The sequence below is a fragment of the Mus caroli genome, chromosome 2 (genome assembly GCF_900094665.2).
Source record: "Mus caroli chromosome 2, CAROLI_EIJ_v1.1, whole genome shotgun sequence".
Classification (NCBI taxonomy): Eukaryota; Metazoa; Chordata; class Mammalia; order Rodentia; family Muridae; genus Mus; species Mus caroli.
In genome coordinates this window covers 33,263,201-33,273,141 of record NC_034571.1, presented here as the reverse complement: position 1 = coordinate 33,273,141, position 9,941 = coordinate 33,263,201, and the positions used below count along the sequence as shown (strand labels likewise).

Genomic DNA, 9,941 nt, shown 5'->3' with positions numbered 1-9,941 from the left:
AAAAAAAGCCCAGGACCAGATGGGTTTAGTGCAGAGTTCTATCAGACCTTCAAAGAAGACAAAATGCCATTTTATTGAAAATGCCCCAAATAGGCAAACCTGTAGAGACAGAAACAAATGCAGTAGTCACTGCTGGGAGCTAAGGTTGGAGTGGAAATAGGGAGTGAATGTTAATAGGTACAGATTTCTGGTGGCAGGTAGAAAATCTTAGGGGTATATCAAAAGGCAGTGACACATAGCTTAAAATTATGAATTACAGTTAACGTTTGAATTTTTAACTTTCTTATTTTCCTTTGGTCTGGGAATCAAGCCCAGGAATTTCTACATTTGAGGTACCTATTCTACTGGTGGAGAAATGGATGGGGCTGGTAAAATGATTGAGTGCTTTGATAAAGTCTCTTGCTGCCTAGCCTGAGGACTGAAGTTTAGTCCCCTGAAACCGTATGGGAGACGGAGAGAATGGACCCCAAAAGTTATCCTCCTGTTCTTCATATGTACTCTTTGCCATAAATATGTCAGTGAATACACAAAACAAATGATTAGGAAAAAAGTAAAAGTGTTTATAAGTGCTGGCAAGATGGTTTGGGCAAGGGAAAATCTGCTGCTGCCAAGTCTGACAACTGGTATTTGGTCCTGAAGACAGAGTGTTGTAAGGAGAGAATGTACTACAGGCTGTTCTGGCTTCTACATGTGTATGCACACATGAGTAGATTAAGTGTAATGAAATATTTAAAAAATTTAAAGATACAAAAAAACTACTTAATCATTTAAATATATGGATCACTTAATACATGCCAAACTTGAGACCAACTGATGTCCTTAATGGAAATGAACCAGATACAATCTCTGCCTCTAAGAGTCTTCTTGTGTAGTTTTGGTGTTAGATCTGTAAGTAGATAGATGCTATATGATAAACTTTAAAAGGTTTTGTGTTACTGGAACACAGGAATATGTGTACTCAGTTCTTTTGAAAGGTTTATAATGATGAAGTTATGTTACCTGCATTGTTTCCCAAAGTGTGAATAATAAATAGTAGGGAGATCTTTATGAATAGAGGAAGCAGCACAGATAAAATCATGGAGGGAACATGAGGAGAACTGATTGGGAAGAGGGCCTGGACTTGAGAAGTCATATGGGATAATGAAATCATAGTCATCTGGTTCCCTGTTGAGAATAGGACAGTAGGTTTACTTTGCCCTGACATCCAAATGTTTAGGATGGCTTGTATGATGGTTTCATGAGCCTATGAATTAAATTACTTTGTCATTAATTTTAATACCCGTGTTTTTGGTAAGTTAAGAATCTGATATTTCAGAGTACTAACTTATGTTTTATAGTATATAACATTGTGGCATGGGAGGAACAGATAAAACATATAAAACGTTTAGCCTAGAGTCTGCTCTGCTAGGTACTCAGTAATAGTTTCATAAATGTTCATTGTTCTATAAGGAAACCTTAGTTTTTTTACTGTTGTGTTTAATTTATTAAAAGACTATCTTTAAACATTAGTATACAACTTTCTAGTTATCTACACTTATTTACTTTTGATACAGACTACCACAGAAGTAAACTCTGGCTACACGAATGTCTTGTGGTATATTAAAAGGCAGTCCATATACCTCTACTATTTACACTCTGGTTTTTCAAGGTCTTTTCTACTTTGGGAAAAAAACTTAAAATGTGATTGGTTTTTAATACATTGAATTCCTGTATAATTAGCAACATCACCTCTTGGGACAAAACATTTTTAAAGCTCTCTGGAGTGTAAAGTTTTGAAAGTGATCAGGATTATCCTGGTAAGATTATCTGGGATCATTATTTGCTTATTCAACCAAGAAAATCCTTTTATATTAAAACAAAGAATTATATCCTCCCAACAAATATTTATTAAGTACTTATTTTGTGCTGAAATATATTTTATTTGTTCAATGAATGTTTACTTAGTGTCTGTTCCAAGCCTCCCGGGAACTGTTTTCTAGAAGCCAGATACATAAGAGTTAACAGAATAGACAAAAGTGGGCTTTTTTTGGATTACATTTTAGCTAATCAAATTGTTTTTTATTTGTCTTTTTACCCCAAAGACTTATACTGTTAGACTGTATTGTTTACCTTGGAAACTTACTAAGTGGGATTATTGTTTTTTTTTTTTTTTTTTTTTTTCTCCCAACCTGAGAAATCTTTAAAAATGAGTCAAGTCAACTGAAAAGTCACTTTAGTACCTGGAGTTGATTTTTATATCCTGTCACCCTCACCAGAACATGAGATCTGTTATTATGTGGTCTAAGGAATTGCAGTATGAGGGGGCAGAGAAATTTCTTGCCAGATATATTTGCCCCTGTCAAAATACCAGACTTTTTTTCTGTTGATAGTTTTGCTGTATGATTTTATGATTTTTTTCCCTAAGGAAGACTCAGTGATGATAGTGAGTTATCCTTTGTTTTTTGTTGTATTTTCTCTCCAGTAAAATTGGTTCTCCACCCAAGACTCCTGTAAGTAATGCAGCAGCTACCTCCGCTGGGCCCTCTAATTTTGGAACAGAGCTGAATTCCCTGCCTCCCAAATCCAGCCCATTTCTAACTAGAGTTCCAGTATATCCTCAGCATTCTGAAAGCATTCAGTATTTTCAAGATCCAAGGACTCAGATACCTTTTGAAGTCCCACAATACCCACAAACAGGCAAGTAATTTTAGTCAAATCTAAGAAGCAAATGTATGTATTTATTACCTTAAATAAATGTGTGTCTAGACTATCTACATTAATAAATGAATTTCACTCTGTGATCCATGAGTTTTCTTCCTGTTCTAAGAAATCTTTGCTTCAAGTTAGCAGTTTTGTCACTTGGCAGATGGTGGTGGGAAAGATCAAGAAGGCAAAGCTAGCCTTATCTACAGAAGTGAGTTCAAAGCAGACAAAAAACTAAAGCAGAACAATAAAGGCTATTCTAATACTGGTATATTTTCATTAATATTTGTACCATTAATATACCTAAGTGAATATGATTTTTACATTTGTTTCAGTAGTATACAGGGATTCATATTGCTGCTATATATCCTGGTCAGTACTTATTATCTTTGGTTTTGTGTGTGTGTGCTTGTGTGGGGTTAGATAAAGGGAGTACATGTATGCCACAGTATACTTATTATAGTCACAGGCCAATTTATGAGTCAGTTCTTTTGTTTCCCCTATGTGGGTTTTGGTTTTGAACTTGGATTGAATTTATGTCTACATAATAGGTGCTCTTACCAACTGAGCCATGTTGTTGTTTTGGCTTTTTTTTTTTTTTTTATATATAATAACCATTCTTACTGGAGTAAGATGATATTTCATTTTGATTTTTATTTATATATTCCAAAATATTACTGATGTTAAACATTCTTATTGTACTGGTTGGCCATTTGAATGTCTTCTTTCGACAAATGTTTATTTAATTTACTTCTTAGACTTAACAAGTTGATTTGTTTTGAATTGCATTTGTCATATATATAACTTGCAAATATTTTCTTTCATTCTCTGGGTTGCCTCCTCAGTCTGATTTTTTTTTTCCAATGATTTGATATTCGCTTACCTCATTTGCCTTTGTTTTTGTGTTCTCCAGTACCTTAGGTATTTTTCGTGCTTGCTTCTAGTAGGTTTATAGATCCAGGTGATATATAGAAATCTTTAATCCATACCAAATTAATTTTTATAGCTGGTTAGAGATAGAGTCTATTTCATTCTTCTGCCGAGGTACTACTAGTTGTCATTTGTAAGAATCAAATATAGAATCTATGAATGACCTTGATGAAATGGTGTATAAAATATGACTTCTGTGTTTTTTATGTGTTGTTTAAAAAAAAAGGTTTAGGCCGGGCGGTGGTGTCTCACGCCTTTAATCCCAGCACTTGGGAGGCAGAGGCAGGAGAATTTCTGAGTTCGAGGCCAGCCAGGGCTATACAGAGAAACCCTGTCTCGGGGAAAAGAAAAAAAAAAAAAAAGGTTTAATTTTACTCTTACATATACATAAGCATTGGCCTCCATAAATGTGTAACACATGTTTGCAGTGTTCTTGGAGCTGGGGTTACAAATGGCTGTGAGCTCTCTGTAGGTGCTGGAAACTGAACTCAGGTTCTTTGTAAGAAAAGAAAGTGGTCTTAACCACCAAGCCATCTTAAAACCCTGCTTTTATAATTTTTATTTAGTTTCAGACAGGGTCCCACTATATATATAACCCTGGCTGGTCTGAAAATCGTAGACTTAAGCTGGCCTCAGACTTAAGAGATCCACTTGCTTCTGCCTCTTGTATACTGGAATTAAAGGAGAGTACCACTGCACTTTTTTTTTTTTGGTACAATTTGAAAAGAAAATGAATAATATAAACTCTGAAAGAAGTCTTTTAATCTCTGAACCCAAAATGCTTCATAAGAGTCAGTGATATGAAACCTCACGCAAAAGATTCACTAAATGGAAATCAGTCTGTCATTTGCCAACTTCACTGTAGTTTGCTTTTTAAGGAATAGTTCTAAGAATGTTGAATGTTCTTATTAGTATAATTGTATCTTGACAGTAATACAGTTTGATACCAAGATAAAGATCAATGCTGATTATATTTTCCCACATTCAGGGCTGCCTTAGATTTAAACCATTTTAAAATGTTGGTTTTTACTAAGGTATTACATTGAATATTCTTCTTTTCAATTTTCAAGGATACTACCCACCACCTCCAACGGTACCAGCTGGTGTGACTCCCTGTGTTCCTCGTTTTGTGAGGTCCAGTAATGTTCCAGAGTCCTCCCTCCCACCTGCTTCCATGCCATATGCTGATCATTACAGTACATTCTCCCCTCGAGATCGAATGAATTCTTCTCCTTACCAACCTCCTCCTCCGCAGCAGTATGGACCCGTTCCTCCAGTGCCCTCTGGAATGTATGCTCCGGTGTATGACAGCAGGCGCATCTGGCGCCCAGCTATGTACCAACGAGATGACATTATAAGAAGCAATTCTTTACCTCCAATGGATGTGATGCACTCATCTGTCTATCAGACATCTTTACGGGAAAGATACAACTCATTAGATGGATATTATTCAGTGGCTTGTCAGCCACCGAATGACCCAAGGACAACTGTGCCTTTACCAAGGGTGAGTAATGTTGATAGAAATGTTGCAGTCATGCCGGGCAGTGGTAGCGCACACCTTTAATTCCAGCACTTGGAAGGCAGAGGCAGGGTATTTCTGAGTTCCAGGCCAGCCTGGTCTACAAAGTGAGTTCCAGGACAGCCAGGACTACACAGAGAAACCCTGTCTCGAAAAACCAAGGGAAAAAATTGTTGCTATCATGTGTTAGTTGAGATCCTTGTGTCTTGAATCAAACCAGACAGACCCTTACTGTGTGATTTAGAGAAGTTACTTGCCCTTTGCATGGCACAGGGTTTTTTGTTTTTTCATGTTTGATGGAAATAAGAATAGTACTTATTAATAAGGCTGTTGTGAGAATTAAATTCCAAAGCAATAAAGCTCCTAGATCTAGACTTGATACATACCAATGTTCAATGTTATGTTCAATTAGGAACTGATATAGAAATTTTAAGACAAGGCCTCTTTTCAGTAGCTTCACATTTACACACATACACACACACACACACACACAATTTCTAACCTAGAAAAATAGTTCTCACATTTGACTTGACATCAGCTGAATATGTTACCCTTTTTTGTTGACTATATGGAGAAAACACTAGATACTAAGGCAATTTTTCCTCCCCGACCCCTGTCCCCTGTGTGTGTGTGTCCTAACAAGATTAAACTTGTTTACATTATTCTCACAACATCATTAAATTTATTTACCACTCTACAGGTGACCAACAATTTTTCTTTTATTCCTCTTAGGAACCTTGTGGTCATTTGAAGACCAGTTGTGAGGAACAGTTAAGAAGAAAGCCAGATCAGTGGACACAGTATCATACCCAGAAAACACCTGTCTCTTCAACTCTTCCTGTGGCCACACAGTCACCAACACCACCTTCTCCTCTATTCAGTGTAGACTTCCGATCGGATGTAAGAAAGGTTTTATTTAACCTAATGGTCAAACAGCTTTAACTAAGGCAATTTTGGATATTTTGGAATAGTTTTATATGGAGTTTAATTTAGTTTGGTAAACAGTGTGTAGACTATGGGTAAATGTTAGGAGAGTCTCAAGGTAAGAGTTCACTACCAGGATTTCAAAAGCTTTGCAGCAGTAGACTTAATACTTCCTATTTCTGTTGTTATGTTTGCGGTTTGGTTTTAGGCTAAGTCCAAACCAAGAGCCTTGAGTATCCTCTACCACTGAGCTTCACTCTAACCCTTGATTGGTGCGTGCTTCAAAATCATATCTATACTTACCATATACCTAGTAACTACTTTAAAAAAATGCTATTTTATTTAATTCTTACAAAACCTTAGAGGCTGAGTATTATCCATATCTTATAGGTTATAACTCAGGGAGGTTATGTAATTAAGTAAGATCTTTCTGCTTATAAGAAGCTGCTATTTGAATTCTAATTTTTTTTCTGTTTCATAAGAAGTAGAGAAACGCCTGCTGTATTACTTCTGCTATTTATATTCCTATTAATTATTCTTGTTATAACAAAACAAGAAAACAAAGCTATGACAGAATGATTTCTATTCTACCTGTCTCTCTTTTTTTTTTTTTTAGATTTATTTATTTATTATATGTAAGTACACTGTAGCTGTCTTCAGACACTCCAGAAGAGGGAGTCAGACCTCATTACGGATGGTTGTGAGCCACCATGTGGTTGCTGGGATTTGAACTCCAGACCTTTAGAAGAGCAGTCGGGTGCTCTTACCCACTGAGCCATCTCACCAGCCCTCTACCTGTCTCTTTTAATGTATGTTATGTGTGTGTTTCATTTCTCTAAATACAATATATTTATAGAAAAAAAAACCCTTTATTTATTTTTAAGACAGCATTTCACTGTGTAACCCTGACTGTCCTGGAACTCTATCTGTAGACCAGGCTGGCCTAGATCTGCCTGCCTCTGCCTCCCAAATACAGGAATTCTTAAAAGGTGTGTGCCACCATCATCTGGCTGGAGAAAAATTTTTTAACACACACACATTCTCTGATTTATTGCTGACCCCTAGTGTTTCCAGTACAAAAAAACCCCCCTAAAAAACCAAAAAAAAAAAAAAAAAAAAAAAAAACCCAGTTTGTAAAATACCTTTTATTAGGAAAAGCTTCAGACATACAAAATTGTAGACTCACAATAAATTGCACATAATTATCATATCATTTCCATAATTATCAACTTGTTCAGATTTATTTCATTTCTTGCCACTGGGTTGTTTTGTTACAGTCCTAAGTATGCATACATATTTGTTTTTAATTTAATTTGTTGGGTTTGGTTGTTTATGATTTACTTTTACTTTCTATTATTTGTGTGTTTGTGCTGTTTGTGCTTGTGCATGTGAATGAGAGAGAGCAGGGTGGGGAGGGGGCGTGGATATATGCCAAATGTACTGATGCCCACATTGCCCAGAGTTAGAGAAGGTTGTTTGCTGCCCCCCTGTGGTAGAAACCAAACTGGTACTCTGGAATAGCAACAACAGCAAGCACATGTAACTGCTCAGCCATTTCTCCAGTGCCCTAATTTTGTGTGTTAAGACAGTGTTTTACTAGTAGCCCAGGATGTCCTCAGATGCATGGTAATTCTCCTGCATTAGCCTTCCTAGTGCTGCATGTGCATGTGTAAGTGAAACTACCGTGATTAGATTCCTACTTGTGTTCATGAGTGTGTCATAAAACACTGCATTTTTAACTTATTCATATTCGTCTCACTAAACTGAGACTGCCTCAAATCAAGTAAACAGCATGGCAATGATTGATAGAGATATCATTTAATAGGATGATATATTTTCACTGTTTTATGCAGCATACTTTAAGAAATAAGTATTTCTCTGATATTCAGCTCTTCTATTGGCAAATTGCATTAATTAGGACAAAATGTTTGACTTTTACTCAGTTTCCCTATCTCTATAATTAGTAAACTAGATTTAATGATTCTTACTTTTGGGTCCTGTTAATATTACTATATTGCCTTATATTTCCTTTCACATCTGTTCTTTTCCTTTCTTAGCTTCAGAGCTGCCATTAAATTCCTTTTACTATTTAATACTGTATGATTTATTAATTATGTTCCTTTTTTTGCTACATGATCTTTTCTCGAGAATTACAGATCACTTTTAGACATGAACTGTTTTGTGTTTATTTTTTCTCATTTTTCCCAAGTATATTACACCATGTTAGTGTGTCATTGTTAATTGATTTTATTAGTACTGGTCAGGAATTTTGTAAGAGAACTAAGCTAGTAAGACATCTTAGGAAATAGGGGTGCTTGCAGCAGCAGATTTCTGGGACTCACATGGTAGAGGGAGAGAACCAACTCCTACGGGTTGTCTTCTGGCTTCTATTCACACATTATGAATGACACTTATGTACATACATAATAAATAACATTTAAATTTGTTTTAAAAATTAAAGATCACTTAATAGGACCAAAGTGAAAAAAAGGTATAGAATAAATAACTTAGAGACAAAGGGAAAAAAGCTGTGATATTTTCTATTATATATGAATATTATTGCTTAGAGCTGATTTCTTTATTTACTTCATTCATTTTGAGAGAAGTTTTGCTTCGTGCAGCCAGGCTGGAGTGGAACTCAAATATATAGCCCAGTTGACCTTGAACTCCATGCCTTAGACTACCAAATGATGTTTGTTGCAGAAGTGAGCCAACATACCCAACTGTTATTTAGTTATGGGAAAGAGTTTAATTATTAACTACATGATCCTTTAACTGTACGATAGTTACTTAGTATTAGTTAGTTTACAAGCTTGTAAAGTTAGGTTTCATACTAATTTACCTTCTTTCTCCCCCCTTCTTCTTTTAATCAGTTCTCTGAGAGTGTGAGTGGCACAAAATTTGAGGAAGACCATCTTTCCCATTATTCTCCCTGGTCTTGTGGCACCATAGGCTCTTGTATAAATGCCATTGATTCGGAGCCCAAAGACGTAATTGCTAATTCAAATGCTGTATTGATGGTATGATTTGCTTGACTGGGGAAGGGGGTGGTGGAGGTAGGGAAGGTAATGTTGGAATCTGACGTTTTTAAATGAATACTTTAGTCTTTCATATTCTGGCTATGTATAACTTACCTGTAAGTATCAGGGTAATATTTCAACAAAACTAATTTTATGTAGATGTTTAAATTATTTAACCATAGTTTGGTAGTTTAATATAGTTGTTAAATACCATTGAGATCTAAAGTTAGTATAAAGTTGACCAGAAAAACCTAATTATGTGTTTTGAGAACATACTTTATCTTTAGCTACAGCAATCTTCAGCAGCTCTTTCATGGGTATTTTTTGGTCTGTGTAGGACCTGGACAGTGGGGATGTAAAGAGAAGAGTGCATTTATTTGAAGCTCAGAGAAGGACAAAAGAAGAAGACCCAATTATTCCCTTTAGTGACGGACCCATTATCTCAAAATGGGGTGCAATTTCCCGATCCTCCCGAACAGGTTACCATACAACAGATCCCGTCCAGGCAACTGCTTCCCAAGGAAGTGCAACCAAGCCCATCAGCGTGTCGGGTAAGCCATCTTACTAATACCAAGGAGGTTTTTACCATGTATTGCTGATTCCTAACCTCTGAGGTGGAAAACATTCCACTTAATAATATGAGAATGAAATGGTTTAAGCAGAACTTTTGGCTAGTGGGAAAAAATGCATTGCCATTTTAAATAGTACATATTTATATTGTGATTTTTAAATTTTTTGGTTTTTTTTTTTTGGTTTTTTTTTTTTTTTTTTTTTTTTGAGACAGGGTCTCACTCTATATCCCAGCTGGCCTCAAACTGTGGCAGTGCTTCTGCCTTAGCCTCCTGAGTGCTGGGATTGCAGATGTG

At 36.0% G+C, this 9,941-nt stretch overlaps 1 protein-coding gene across 1 annotated transcript in view; it reads left to right on the top strand.

The window, feature by feature from the left end:
* Positions 1 to 9,941, top strand: part of Rc3h2 (ring finger and CCCH-type domains 2) — a 47,026-nt gene that overhangs the window by 33,688 nt on the left and 3,397 nt on the right. The window contains exons 11-15 of the mRNA XM_021156902.2: positions 2,462 to 2,676; positions 4,683 to 5,116; positions 5,864 to 6,031; positions 8,929 to 9,075; positions 9,413 to 9,621. Of these exons, the coding sequence (XP_021012561.1) occupies positions 2,462 to 2,676; positions 4,683 to 5,116; positions 5,864 to 6,031; positions 8,929 to 9,075; positions 9,413 to 9,621 (1,173 nt within the window). The remainder of the gene's footprint in view (positions 1 to 2,461; positions 2,677 to 4,682; positions 5,117 to 5,863; positions 6,032 to 8,928; positions 9,076 to 9,412; positions 9,622 to 9,941) is intronic.